Source organism: Bison bison, unplaced genomic scaffold, assembly GCF_000754665.1.
Source record: "Bison bison bison isolate TAMUID 2011002044 unplaced genomic scaffold, Bison_UMD1.0 scf7180017864068, whole genome shotgun sequence".
Classification (NCBI taxonomy): domain Eukaryota; kingdom Metazoa; phylum Chordata; class Mammalia; order Artiodactyla; family Bovidae; genus Bison; species Bison bison.
This window is the reverse complement of record NW_011494640.1, coordinates 2,499,804-2,515,137: the sequence shown is the minus strand read 5'-3', so window position 1 is coordinate 2,515,137 and position 15,334 is coordinate 2,499,804. Positions and strand designations below refer to the sequence as shown.

The window sequence follows — 15,334 nt, the reverse complement described above, 5'->3', positions numbered from 1 at the left end:
TCTGTATAGGATTTATTATCCACATACAATGACGTCAGCTTTAAAACAATGGTTATTTGTATAAACTCATCTTATAAAATAGAGTAATACACAACACACCTCAGTGATTTAAGCTGATATTCTAAGATTCAGAAAATCTGATCATTCTAATTCCAATTTCTGCATTGTTTCACTGCGTTGTCTTAGGTAGGTTGCTTTATTGTTCTGTGCCTTAATTTCTTTACCTTTCATGTGATAAACATCCTATTTCATAGATACTTAAAGAATAACATAAAAATTATTAAATACTTTGCAAATATAAAATGCTATATAAATGATAAATAGTAATACTGATCCACTCTAATATAAAATAACATACAACTTTCCATTTATAAAGTTTGGTCCTCCAGTACCTACTAATATCAAGCTTCCCAGTTAAACACATCTTATGCTATATTTTTTTTTTAGTGATTTTTTCCATAGTATGAAGTTTAGGACTCCAAATACATATAACCAGTATGAGTGGAAATTTCAGTACATCTTAGCCAGACTTGGCAAAATAACTTCAATGAATTGAGTTCTGAGCTCATAAGTAGCTGAAACACTAAACTTTTTATCCATTCAGTGGTAACTTGGTCACATAAAAGAAGTAACCATGCTTGATTTCATCACTCAAACATACAATACTGAAAAATTTGTTCTGAAAAAGGTCTTAAGATGTAGTAACTATAGAAACCTTGTAAAGATGTGATTTGCTGCTCTAAGAGATGCTATGGTTACCAGCTTAGAAGTGCCGGGAGGAGCAGGAGTAATAAAGCGAGAGTGTAATGCTCAAAGGGAATTTAAAAAGTGATCCAGCCCAGGGTTTTCACCGTTGGACTCCTGAGCTCTGCAGAAGTGTGTGGGGAAAGGCTTGCAAGGAGCTTTAACCAGAGCAGCTCTGTTATTAGTTTCCTTTAAATGCTGAACTTCTCTATGAAACAATTTATTTGAAGAAAGGGTTTCGTGAGTTTAAAAAAAACCTTTTAAACCACCGACTTAGTCTATTTTGCTTCCTCCAGACCCTAGACATGACTGCAGTGGTGCTTTATTTTTGCAAAACTTCATCCCGTCAACCAGATACTCTTGAGGACCATAGACTTACAAGGGTATTCAGAAGCTGACAAACAGCATTCTTGTAAGAGCAAACTTTGGTCTAACCAACTTCCATTATTTTTCTAATGTTAAAAAAAATCTTGGCATAAATAAAGTTTATATTAACAGATTACACCCCTATGTAACATTTTCCCACATTTAAGAGCCAAAGAATTCAGTTTTCTTAGAAACCATTAATCGACAGTTTCACTCTAGAAAAGAATTGGTCTCTAAAGTCTTAGATAAATATGATATGATACTGTAGCTATTATTTACAACTTACAAACATGTCACAAATGTTCTTTTATATACTAAAATAACAGAACAGATGTGCTATCTAATTTGGTGAATCTGATAGCTGTTTTGTGGGGACTGCTCAATGCTTGTTATGAACAATTATGAGAAAGCGTATCTCTGATAAGGCTCTACAAGTGCTGGTGGCACCGTGTTCCGTGGACTTTGCTGACATTCATGCTGATGTTTGCATGCAGAATATAGTAGCATTAAAGAACATTTAGGTCATAGACTAAAGTGCGTTAAAGTATACACATGCAAGCATGACTTCATTTCTACAAATAAAGCTCAAATCAGTCATTTTTCTTATTGGCTCCAATGGTTCAGAATCATATTATACTTATGTTCCCTCTCTCACGTGTAACAGTTTAATTGTTGAGACTCCTGATTCAGCAATGGTCATACTGGGAGACAACAAACGCAATGCACACTATCCAGTCTTGAAGCAACTGGAAATTTACCATCAGGAGAATCTTGAAAAAAAATATCAGAATTAAGTACCATAAAACAAAGTGGTTATCACCTATTAATAAAAAAAAAAATGAAAGAAATTAACCACTTTAGCCCACAAATTGGTATTAAGGACAATCGTTAATTAAAGAATAAGAGAAAATAATAACATAAAAACTATCTTGAGGTATGTCATGGCAGTTAAAAATACAGAGTGATACATGGAGCCTCTCTCTATCAAAATTAAATTAAAAGAAGCTTAATTGGGATAACTTGCCAAGACTTTTATGAAGGACAGTTCTTTACTTCTAGTATTTAATCTTCACAACTAAAATAATGCTTCTTCACTTTGACTGTAATTTTGGAATGTTTTATAATTCATATGGGGAGGTGTTAAAACTTCATTTTGTATCCTGGTAGAAAAGTTTGTTTTGAAAAATTACATAAACAAGCAAAGATGCTTAAAGAACTTAGGAGAATAACTTGTTCAAATAGTTTTATATATAAATTTTACATATAAATAACATAAAAACATGTCAATAGATACTGTAGGGACATTGCTTGACACTTCTTGAATAGCTCTAAGTGCAAGGTATTATACATTGTCGAAGATGATTAAATTCCTCTTCTTTCATACGTTCTCATTCTCATAGGCTTCTTTTATAATTATTGCAGATTGGTGAGGTTTGACAATTCAAGGAGAGACAGATGAAAGAGGACTATTTAAAATCAAAACCTGTCCAATCTCTGGTCCCACCACTTACACTTTCTGACCTTAATTTCCTTATTTGTACATTGGAGACAGTGCTATCTACCTTGCTGATTAGGTGGGGAAATGCAAGAAAGAGCACTTTATAAATAATAAAGCAGTATATAAATGTAGGAAATTACTCTTAAGAACTGGTAAGAACCTCCAGTTTTTGTTTTCTTTTTTTTCTTTAGAGAAGAAGATAGCTATATTGACCGATCTTCAAAAACTACATTGACAATATTAGGTTCCTGCTTTAAGAAAATGATGTCTATATATAATTTCTGGTCAGCTTCTTTGTCTTTTTTTTTTTTTTTTAAATACTGACTACATAAGAGTAACTTCTAATTTAACGACAAAAATTTCAAATATGAACAACTTCAAACATTTAGACTTGCCTTCTGCCATAATCCTAAAACACTTAGGATATTGGAATTATGATGGGTCATTTTAGATCCAAAGTTAATGGAAAGTCTAGTTAGTTAAGTCAGGTAGGTTTCCAGACCCTTAAATGTGCTCTGACCTAGTTCCCTGTGAAAATTCAATAGTGGTAGTTTACATGTTTTTGAAACACTTTGAAATTATTTTATATAAAGTTTGGTTGTGGTGAATTTATTGAAAATATTTTCTTTGAAAAAAGTTCCCTAAGTAGATTTTTCAATATTTTTTTAAAAAAGGTATTTCTGTAACACAATAAAAGTAAGAGGATTAATTGTTCATCCAGCGTGTCAACTCAAGCTAGGTCTTTCTTTCTAGTGCAGCAACAGATTTTAGGGCGGTAAAGTTCAGAATGGATACAATGGCCTGTTCAGAAAGCATGCAAGTGGTGTCAGGTCATTACTTTTAAGCTGATCTGATAATTTGTTGATTAGACTCTGGGCGTGGAAAGAGAGTCACACAAGAACGTCAGTGTAAGCTACAGGCTCTGTTGGTTCACACTCCAGCTACCTGATGTTGGGCTTTATTTCCTTTTCTTCTTCTTCTTCACTATCATCCACCTGTTGTATGACCAGATCGGCAGACCCATCCTCGACTATCTCCACGTACGATCTGTTCTCATCTTCCCCCATGTGCCATCTGGAATCCTTATCTCCATCTGATGGGGACATAAGATGCTGTTCAGCTTCCAGATCAATGGGGAGGCTGTCTATGCCAACTTCGGCGAGGCACTCATTACAGAGTCTGTAGCGCCTGGTTCCTTCCTGTACCACTTGACCTGTTAGGTCAGTCACATGGCGCTTGCATTTTCTGCAGATAAGCTTGCATGCCTGGTGAATCTGTGTAGAGAATTAAATAGCGATTAAAAAAACAAAACATTTTTCAAAAGCAGAATAGTTTGATATTCTAAGAACCAGTTCATAAATTTAACATGTTCAAAGCCAAGCATTAATATTAAATTAACATCTAGTTTATTAGAAAAAGGTCACAGGTTTTGGTAATAAAGTAATGTCACAGAAATATCAAACACTAGCTTTCTGTAAATTATATCTATTATGTTTTCATGGTTAATATTACATACTAATAATTTCACATATCCCTTAATCCAATAGTATTTTTATATCTGAGGTAACATGGGACATATTCCCAGAATAATAATTGCAAACACTTAATATCTACCATATACTATTCTAAGGACTTTACATATCTTAATTCAGGAGAAAAAACTATTTTGTTATTTTGCTTAAGGAAGAAAAAATAATGTCCCAATTGTAAATTTATAAAAGAATATTTTTTGATGTAAGGATTATTGCCACTTTTATTAATGAAAGATGTAGTAGAAAGAAGACTGGTCTAGGAACTGGAAGGCTTAGGTAACTAGTTCTGCTTCTGTCGTTTTCTAATCTTGTCATTTATTAACCATGTATAGTGAAGCAAGTCATTTAAAACAGAAACCTGCCTCCAGCGTGACTGTCAAAGTATTTAACAACTGGTAAGGTATGGGTACCACGCAAACAGAATAGAAGCCTGATGACCAGAATGGATACTAGTTATAAACAACCAAGATGCTGGTTCTGCTACATATTGGTCTATTATTATTCGTAACTGCTCCCTTATTACCAATAGGGGTACACTTCAGGTTGTGTGGACCAAATGAGTTAATATGTGTGAAATGCTTTGGGAAGAGGTTATAATTGATGAATAATTATATATTATAGTTAGTAATAAATAACTTTGTTCAATAACTATCAGAGTAGTAGATTATAGATTCTTTTTTTTATTTTATTTTTAAACTTTACATAATTGTATTAGTTTTGCCAAATATCAAAATGAATCCGCCACAGGTATACATGTGTTCCCCATCCTGAACCCTCCTCCCTCCTCCCTCCCCATACCATCCCTCTGGGTGGTCCCAGTGCACTAGCCCCAAGCATCCAGTATCGTGCATCGAACCTGGACTGGCAACTCATTTCATACATGATATTTTACATGTTTCAATGTCATTAGATTATAGATTCTAACCTAAAAATTATTACATAATATTAACTATATAATGCTAAATTAATGTTTATGGCATATTCATTCAGATAAAGTTGGAATGCTATGAAGTAGACCACCAAATACAAGTAATCAAAAAACCCAAGAAAACTAATGCAGTCTGGTAACATAGCTAAGAATATGTATGGGACTAACACTCAGTACACTTATTATCTTCTGCTTAACCACTGACATATTACTCAGTAAATGCTGAAAGTACATAATTTAAGTGTATCTTTATTTTTCCTGAGACAGTAGCAGTATTATGGTTATCATATGAGGCATTATTCTTGTTACAAAGTTCTGACACAGATTCATGTTCATCCCCCTTCAAATCCAACACAATTAAGAAGACAAAGAAATTAAGTGAAACACTGTAATGTTAAACTTGAAAATATTATCATGAACTCATTATTTTAAAAATATGCATTTCTAGCTCAGAAAGGGGCTTTCCTCATAGCTCAGTTGGTAAAGAATCTGCCTGCAATGCAGGAGACCTGGTTTGATTCCTGGGTAGGGAAGATCCCCTGGAGAAGGAAATGGCAATCCACTCTAGTGTTCTTGCCTAGAGAATCCCACAGACAGGAGCCTGGCGGGCTATAGTTCATGGAGTTGTAAGAGTCGGACATGACTTAGTGACTGAACCACCACCAGCACAGAAAGAATATAAAAAGAATGCCCTAATAACAGTGAGCGCCCTGGGTGTTCAAATGTTGGTTTCTAATTTCATCCCCCACTGAAATGTACCATAGCTCCTTTGAGAAAAGGCTGATTCCAGTTTTGTGTCTGGGGAAGTATAAGATGGGCCTAGGGCTCTTTTAGAGCCAGAAAACTAAGACACTTTGAAAATTTAATGGGTTGTGAGCCAGCTTCAAGGGTTCCCACTGCACAAATTTGAAAATCTGAGTATCAAAAAGAATAACAGTTATGGATCCAAACACAATGAATCAATGAAAATTCATGAGACTGTATGTTATTAAAAAAAAAATAAAGCCAGAAGAAACTCATACATCATTTGAGGTTACTATTAAATCAACTCCTTACTCTGAAAATTGCTAATTAAAGGGAAATAAACATTTATATGCTTTTTCCTATAGAAACCCTATGTCAAAGTAACCAAATAGCCCCAGGTGATGAAGGAAAGCTTTACTTTATAGAATTCCAGCTAGTAATACAGAAGGAAGGATAAAATCAGTAAATCATTTCACAACTCCAAGTAAAATTAATCATCTAGACAGAGATTACCAATTGGTATTAATATTATTAAATGAATATTGATGGGGAAATAGTCATATAATACCAAAGCAGTTCCACAGAGATTCTTTTCTAATTATAATACAATGGTATCATCACCCTAATCCAGAGATCAATCGTAATGTAATGATGGGTCCACCAGATATTATGTGTCTCCTAATGTGCTGTGCCGTGCTTAGCTGCTCAGTCATTTCTGACTCATAGCAACCCCATGGACTGTAGCCCACCAGGCTTCTCTTGTCCATGGGGCTTCTCCAGGCAAGAATACTGGAGTGGGTTGCAATGCCTTCCTCCAGGGGATCTTCCCAATCCAGGGATCAAAACAGGATCTCCTGCATTGCAAGTGGATTCTTTGCCAGGTGCGCTACCAGGGAAGCCCCTCCTCAGGTGATACAGTAAGAAATACACAATTTTTTCCTTGATGAAAGTATTCAACTTGAATCCATCAAGCCTTTAGACTAAACTTCTAGTTTTTGGAAAATGCAGGGGGGATAGAAAGACAAGCTAAATGACACCATGTAGAAGCAAGCAGAGAAACCCAGATGCAGGATATTTTGTAAAACAACTGGCTCAGTAATCTTCCCAGGCCAGGGATCAAACCCGTGTCTCAGGCATTGAACCACCAGGGAAGCCTCATGATAAAGTGCTAAGAATGGTACGATCTAGGTGGTAAATAGGATATTTTAATTTTCTTATTCTTACTTCTATTTATTTTCTTACTTTTTATAATGCATATTTATTGCTTCTGTAATAAAAGGTTCTTTTAATTTTTAAAAATTTAGCTTTAGAAATTAAGGAAGGCAGAGAGTTTGTTTTGCTCACTGCTGTATACCTAGCGTGTAGAAAAGGGTCTGGCTCAGAGTATGCTCAATATATATTTGTTGAATAAATAACTATAAAGTAACGCACCAAGTGACCCAATGCCCTTCAAAATTAAAAGGAGTTTGTATAAATGAAATAAAAGTATGAGTAATACTTCACAGATTTTGAAAAAAATTCTTGCTGCAAGATGAGCAGCGAAATAAATCCTATGTCACTACCTTATTAAACCACCAGAACACTGAACAGAAAATTCCCTGAGATCTTTCTGACTGTTGACAGCCCACTCCCTGACTGAGAGTCACTTTCTAACCCTTCTTATCCCCTTCCTTGAGGAGACTAGAGAAACTGGAGAGGCGTGACGGAGAGGGTGTAGTGTGAGACGTCGGACAGCGGAACCAGACTGACAGCTACCAGACAAGGATTCAAAAATCACTAGTGGGTGCCGAGTATCTGTAGTGGTGATTCTGACCTAGACATTTGTGTAGCTTACATTGTCTTCGGCTCTGAAATGACTGGGATATAAAAACACGTTCGATTTTAAGTGAATTGAGATGGATATTCAAAAGAATGTCACTTGGACTTTGCTGGCGGTCCAGTGTCCAGAGTCTGCCTACCAATGCAGAGGGCACAGGCTCAGTCCCTAGTCCAGGAAGATTCCACATGCCACGGGGTGACTGGGCCTGTGCACAACTACCCAATCTGTGCTCTAGAGCCCCTGCTCCGCAACAAGAGAAGCCACGCAAGGAGAGGCGCACACACCGTAACAGAAGTAGCCCCTCTCACACCCAGACAAAGGCTGCTCGCAGCGACGAAGATTCAGCGCAGCCGAAAATAAATAACAGCTTAAAAAAAAAGAACATCCCTTACTTCAAGGTTTCAAAGGAGACTTAAAAAATCTGTTTTTAAAAATATATAGGGACTTCCCTGGTGGTCCAGTGGTTAAGAACACCCCTGGCAATAAAGGTGACGGGCTTCAATCCCTGGTCCGAGAAGATCCCACACGTTGGGGGGCAGCTAAGCCTGTGAGCCACAACTACTGAAGCCTGTCCTCTAGAGCCCGTGTTCCACAAGAGAAGCCACAACAGTAAGCAGCCAGCACACCACAGCTAGAGAGGAGCCCCTGATCGCCGCAACTGGAGAGAGCCTTCACGCAGCAACAAAGATCTCGAGCAGCCAGAAAATAAAATCGACAAATAAGACAATGCATCATGTGCAAAGTAAAAACATTAAATTAGAAATTTAAAAAGATACTGTAGAGTTATATGAGAAGATTTTCCTACTAAACTAAATTATCCTAAGGCAGATAAATGCATGTATTTCCTAAAAGTGAAACAATGAAAAACCATATACATACTGTTCGAAAATGGCTACTTAGATGGTCGAGCCGACTAAATCTTTTCCCGCAAGCTTGACAGGGGTAGGGTCTTTCTCCAGTGTGACAACGAAGGTGGCGCTTGAGGTCTGCCTTCCGCTTCACCACGTGTGTGCAGTACGGGCACTTGAACCTCATCCTGGGCAGGTCATCTGTCAGGAGACAGTTTAAGTCACCAGAAAGTTCGTCATCGCAATTCTAATAACATCAAGAATCCAAAAGGGGCTGGCGAGTCCAATCTCAGAAAGGTAGGCAAAAAGGAGAAGGAAGACATTTTACAAAGACTGGATTGTTGATGTTATCCTAAGTACAGAGCTATAACTTCAGGATCTGATTTATTTACAAAGTCTGGGTAATTTACACTGTCCCACTTATCTTTTTATTTAATGTCTTAGAGTCGCTAGATCTGAAAAATAAAGTGGTAGCTGCGTGTTTAATCGTTCAATTGTGTCCGACTCTTTACAACCCCATGGACTGTAGCCCACCAGGCTTCTCTGTCCGTAAGATTTTCCAGGCAAGAATACTGGAGTGGGGTTGCCATTTCCTTCTCCAGGGGATTTTTCCCTCCCCAGCAGTCGAACCCATGTCTCCTGCATTGGCAGGTGGATTCTTTACGATCTTAAAATTGTAGACACACTCCAAAAGTTAAAGTGTTCACTGTTTATGTTTTTAAGTAACTTATTTACACATATTTATCCCCCCTGCTCTTACTTTTCATACCGTTGTACTGCTTTTCTTTCAAAGGTGAAAAAGTTTCAAGGATATTTTAACCTTTAGTTTTAAAACTCATATGGATTCAAAATGTGACTTGTAGTTGGAGGCAAATATCATCAATTTAGTAATAGTTAAATTCAGCTGTCATTATTTATTTTAAAAAATTATTTTCTTATTCTTACTGCTACTTTGTATTTTTTGGCTATGCTGTGTGGCACGTGGGATCTTAGCTCCACCGCCAGGGATTGGACTCGTGCTCTTTGCACTGGAACTGCAGGGTCTGAACACCTGGACCACCAGGGAGGTCCCCCAACGTATTGAAGTCAGATTTAAATAACCTAGAATTATAAAAGGGCAAAGCCCAAGAAAGGATAACTTTTTTGCTGTTTTAAAATACAACAAAGATTTCCCATATTTGCTCTGTTATTTCTGTCTGCCTTGGTCAGTGGTAGAGCTCCTCAGGATTTTCAGTAAGTTTTGCAATATGATACAATCTTAAGTATTTTCATGTTAGCATCCTACAGGAAAATGTGATTAGTAAAAGTCAATAGGGGTGGATATTATCTTTAAATATGTTATCTACAACAAGATTATTTCTTGGAAATAATTTATATCACAACCAGGGAAATGTGAATATTGACTGGCTTTTAGTGATATTAAGGACTTGTTAATTTTATTTATATATGATAATAATGGTATTGTAGTTTTTTTAAGTTTATATTTTAGGGACACATTCTGAAATATTTACAGATGAAGATATATGATGTTTGAGATTTACTTAAAAAGGGGAAGACTTGGAGAAGGAAATGGCAACCAACTCCAGTATTCTTGCCTGAAAAATCCCATGGACAGAGGAGCTTGGTGGGTCCAAAGGGTCACAAAGAGTTGGACATGACTGAACAGAGCAGAGCAGACATACAGTGGATGCTGTTTTAAAATAACGTACATAAAAATTGTTTGTATTCTGAATATCCTATGTACAATAAAAGATTATTAAAATAAAAAGGGGGAAGAGTCAGGAGCAGAGGTACAAGACTGGTCATGAATGGGACTGGGTAATAATGGGTGCATGGGGTTAATTACACTATTCTCTGTACATATATATATATTTGGAACTTTCCTAAAATTAAAAAATTTAAATATACAGTCTAAATCTTATGCTCTGCAGTTTAATTTTATCACAATTTCCTTTAAATTCACATATAAACTAGTAAGCATGGCTTCCCTAATAGCTCATTTGGTAAAGAATCTGCCTGCAATGCAGTAGACCCCGGTTCAATTCCAGGGTCTTGGGAAGACCCCCTGGAGAAGGAAAAGGCTACCCACTCCAGTATTCTGGCCTGGAGAATTCCATGGACTGTATAGTCCGTAGGATCGCAAAGACTGGGACACGACTGAGGAACTTTCACTTTCATTTTCAAACTACTAAGCAAATCTGCTAACGATTAATTGGGGGGACTAGATGATATGCATTTCTAATCCTCGTTCTCTACTTTGACACTGTCAGCCTACATAATCTCTCTGCATTTTACTGTCATAGAAATGAGATATCTCATGGTGTTGCACACAGAGTTACAGTACCAATGTTATATTTTTTAAAATTATGCATTTATATCTTAATAAAATCAGATTTAATTTCTTTTAGGTATTAGGGCTGTGAACCTTTGCCAATATGCATGATTGCTCTATTTAATTTTTCTATATAAAAATTCTCCTCCTGAGTGAATACTCAGAAAAAAAATAAACTAAAGTGAAAGTGTGATGTATAACTGAATCATTTTGCTGTACATCTGAGACTAACACAGCATTGTTATGTTAATCACCTGTGCTCCAATATAAAACTTTTAAAAATAAATTGAAAACATGTTTCTTAAGGACTGAGCCATTTAAAAAATAAATTAAAAATACGTTTCTTAAGGATTGAGCCATTTACAAAAGAGCTTTAAACATCTAACAGTAATCTAATCATCTACAGAGAAGCAGGTCTGGAAAATCATGGGTTTCTGACCCTCAGAACTCTATTGTTTTGACTTACTAAATTTACCCCATATTTTAATTTAAAAAATTTACCTTTTATGTATAGAAGAAGTACTTCTCTTCATTAGAGAAGTATGACCTTTTAAAAAGAAAAAAAAAAAAAACAAACATACTTGGTTCAACTGCCCTAAAACCAAGGGCATGTTGAGACAGGATTGATTTACATTGGAGTCTTGGAACCTGATTGAGAGGACTAATTCTCTATTTGGGTACCTGGAAAACTTCTTGACGTGACATCAGATCCTTGACCATACTGATAGCTAACAGGAGTAGAGTCCATTTCCGCATTCATCTGTGCCTGTTCTTCAGACTGGGAAGCGTGGCTGGAAGAATCAGATGTCCGTGCTTCTCGCTTGCTTGACTTATAATGAGTCATTTCAGAAGGCTGTGACAACCTCAAATGTTTGGCCTTTTTAATGGAATCTTTCCTTTGTTCATGCTTGGTCAGAGGCTGTTGAGTATTCCTTTGGGAGGCTGGATGGTAATTATACTTACTCCAAGATTTCCCACTTATTATACCTGTTCCTTGATCTGGGCTTAGGTGAGAACGAGGAGAACTGCTTTCATCTTGCCAGCCACTGCTATAAAAAGAGGAGCGTTCTATTCCATTAGAATTGGCATCTTTATCAGAGAGGCTGAAATAGCGATCCTTTTCTTTCTCACTAATGTCTAACGAAGATTTAATAAAGGTCTTACATACACTGATGACATCAGTCATCTGAAGGAAGCTAGCAGCTGACATCACTTCTATGACATTCTGACCCGTGAGAGAGAGCTTGCCGGAATAGACAAAGTCCAGGATAACTGTAAAAGTGTCAGGAGAGAAGGCCTGAAATGTCGCTGTGGTTGGCTGACTTGTCTCCTTGGAGTTCTGAGAAAGAAGCATTTTAAAGTAGCCGCTACTAGCAAATAAGACATTTCGATGGGCTTTGAAGACCTTCCCTTCAACCAGAATACTGCAGTCACAAAATACATCCTGCCTGCGCTGCTCATTCAGTTGCTGCAGGAGGTGAGACTGATGAGAGGAGATCTCCATTCTAGAGAGGAAAAGACACAGTGGTTACCAACACTGGAGTAACACTGCTTCTCTAAGATGAGCCAAGTAAAATGACAGAAACCTCTGTCCTCTTTCCATTAAAAACACTTTCTCCTTAGAGAATATCATCTCCCAGACACAGAAGATAATAGGTTTTAGGATACCATGTAATACTCCTTTATGTAGAAACTTAGTTCCCTGAGCAGGGACCGAAGCCATGCCCCTGGCAGTGGAAGTGTAGAGTCTTAACCACTGGACAGGCAGCGAAGTCCCTACTCTACTCTTGTGCATGAGTGCTCAATCGTGTCTGACTCTTTGAGACTCCATGGACTGAAGCCCGCCAGGTTCCTATGTCCATGGGATTTTCCAGGCAAGAATACTGGAGCGGGTTGCCATTTCCTTCTCCAGGGGATCTTCCTGACCCAGGGATGGAACTGGCATCTCCTGCGTCTCTTGCATTAGCAAGCAGATTCTTTACCACTGAGCCACCCGGAAAGTCCTCTGACTCTTTGCGATCCCATGGACTATACAGTCCATGGAATTCTTCAGGCCAGAATACTGGAGTGGATAGCCATTCTCTTCTCTAGGGGAATCTTCCCAACCCAGGGATCGAACCCAGGTCTCCCTCATTGCAGGCAGATTCTTTACCAGCTGAGCCACCAGGGAAGGGTAGTTCATTCCACTCTTAGTTGTTTGATTTTTAGACAATTATTTGTTCAGTCACAGAACCTGGCTTGAGCATCAGGCCTTCTGCTATATGGTAAATTAAATAGGCTTCTTTCTTGCTTCTATGTAGTTTTTAACCTAAAGGGAGTATCAGCATTAAACAAACATTCATGTGGAGTTATAAATGACAAGTGCTAAGACAGAAGGCAGAGAAGGCAATGGCACCCCACTCCAGTACTCTTGCCTGGAAAATCCCACGGACGGAGGAGCCTAGTGGGCTGCAGTCCATGGGGTCGCTACGAGTCAGACACCACTGAGCGACTTCACTTTCACTTTTCACTTTCATGTGTTGGAGAAGGAAATGGCAACCCACTCCAGTGTTCTTGCCTGGAGAATCCCAGGGACGGGGGAGCCTGGTGAGCTGCCATCTCTGGGGTCGCACAGAGTCGGACACAACTGAAGTGACTTAGCAGCAGCAGCAGCAGCAAGACAGAAGGAGGGTGCTCTTGGTATAAAAGTATAAACTAGTTTAGATTGGGATGGAGTGTGTTAGGGAATACCTCTCTGAGAAGTCACATTTAAGTTGAGACCTCAAAGGCAATTAGGAATTAACCAGGTGAAGAATGAAGGGAGATGATTTCTGACTCCAGCAAAATGGTGCTCTAGAAAGTACTGAAACTTCTGGTCACAAATCTCTAGAGATGCTGGCTAAAATTCAGTCAAAACTTTAAAGGTACAGCTGAGTTGCTGGGGCAGCAACATGGGCTCTGGTTTTCATCAGTAACAGAAATTGGAACCCCCTAAGGGTTCAACCTTATTGAAAATGGAATAGTAAACTTTGCCCCTAAGTCCAGAGAAAAGGCAAAGAAAGTTTGTCTTTGCAGGGCCTTGGTTGAGGGAAAAAAAGTCCCTAGGTGAGATATCAAATCCAAGGTTGTGCTTTGTGAAGTTCTGGAGTCCAGATTTATTTTCCTTGTTTGGTGTGGAAAACTTAAGCTGAAAAATTTATATGGGAATGAGTCTTGGGCTGGTGGTGTCCGTGGGGACACCGTGGGGACACCTTGCAGAAGTAAATGCCAAACTGCTTAGGAGGGAAGCTCTCAGAACCCGAAAAAAGTGAAAGTGTTAGTCACTCAGTCATGTCTGACTTTGGGACCCCATGGACTGTAGCCTGCCAGGTTCCTCTGTCCATGGAATTCTCCAGGCAAGGATACTGAACCAGGTGGAAAATAAGCTCTGCTTAAACTGATCTCAAAGTCATTCTCTTCACTACATAGTGGCTGGCTCATTTCCAATATTGTACCACCATGATGCCTAATATCTCCTACCTTAAAAACTCCCCTTGATGGTTCAGTGGTTAAGAATCCGCCTGCCAATGCAGGGGACACAGGTTTGATCCCAGGTCCAGGAAGATTCCACATGCCTCGGAGCAACTGAGCCCGTGCACCACAACTCCTGAGCCACCGCGCTCTAGAGCTCCGCAATGAGAGGCCACCACAGTGAGAAGCCTGTGCATGGCTCAGAGTGGACTCCACTACTTGCTACTACAGAAAGTTTACGTAAAGCAGTGAAGACCCAGTGTAGCCAAATAAAAAAAATAACAAAAACATAATAAACTCCCATTGATTTCACATCTGTTTCTAGCCAGAAATAGATTTCTACTCTAAGTAGATTTCTACTCCATTTCTCTGCTTGCCTTACACAAAATTCATTGAAAGAGTTTTTGTCTTGGCTTTTTTCATTTGCTAGCTTCACTTCTCCTATCCTCATCAGGTTTTCATGCCCGTCCATCAAAACCCATTTTTTGGAAAGATCCTTATTAGTAACTTCCATGTTGTCAAATCCAATGGTCACTTCTTTGTCCTCGTTTCACTGACACAGTGGATCATTCTTTTCAACCTGAAACCCTTGTTTCACTTACTTGGCTGCCAGGATACCACTCCTTCATGGTTCTTCAATTGCCCACTCCTCAGTCTCCTCTCCTGATTCTTCCTGTCTAATCTCTAAGTGCTATGAGATTCAGGACATGCTATCCCCAAATATGGCAACTTGATAGTGAATATTATTAACCAAAGGAGTCTGAGTAAATAGGCAGAAGCAGGAAGGTCACTCTGACACCCCCTCCCTTCTCTGCTGCATCAGATCACAAAACCCAGGTGAGAGGTGTCCTCCCTAGACACAGAGGAAAGGAGCCTCCTTATCTCAGGCAATGAAGGGATGCTGAGAAGAATCTGAACAAACAGGCTGTACTGAGCGTCCCCAGTTCACTGAGTTTACCTCTTACTCCTTATCTACCACATTCTTTCCCATGACTGTCCACTCTTCATCAAGCCTAGCAAAAAACACACAGATC

General features: G+C 38.4%; 1 protein-coding gene across 1 annotated transcript in view; it reads right to left on the bottom strand.

The window, feature by feature from the left end:
- Positions 1-3,201: 3,201 nt before the first annotated feature.
- The window catches only part of ZBTB8A (zinc finger and BTB domain containing 8A), a 55,257-nt gene continuing 43,124 nt past the window's right edge, over positions 3,202-15,334 (bottom strand). Inside the window, exons 3-5 of the mRNA XM_010836917.1 lie at positions 11,493-12,316; positions 8,511-8,680; positions 3,202-3,882 (exon numbers count right to left, since the gene is read on the bottom strand). Coding sequence (XP_010835219.1) covers positions 3,550-3,882; positions 8,511-8,680; positions 11,493-12,315 — 1,326 coding nt within the window. The 5' untranslated portion in view covers position 12,316 and the 3' untranslated portion in view covers positions 3,202-3,549. The remainder of the gene's footprint in view (positions 3,883-8,510; positions 8,681-11,492; positions 12,317-15,334) is intronic.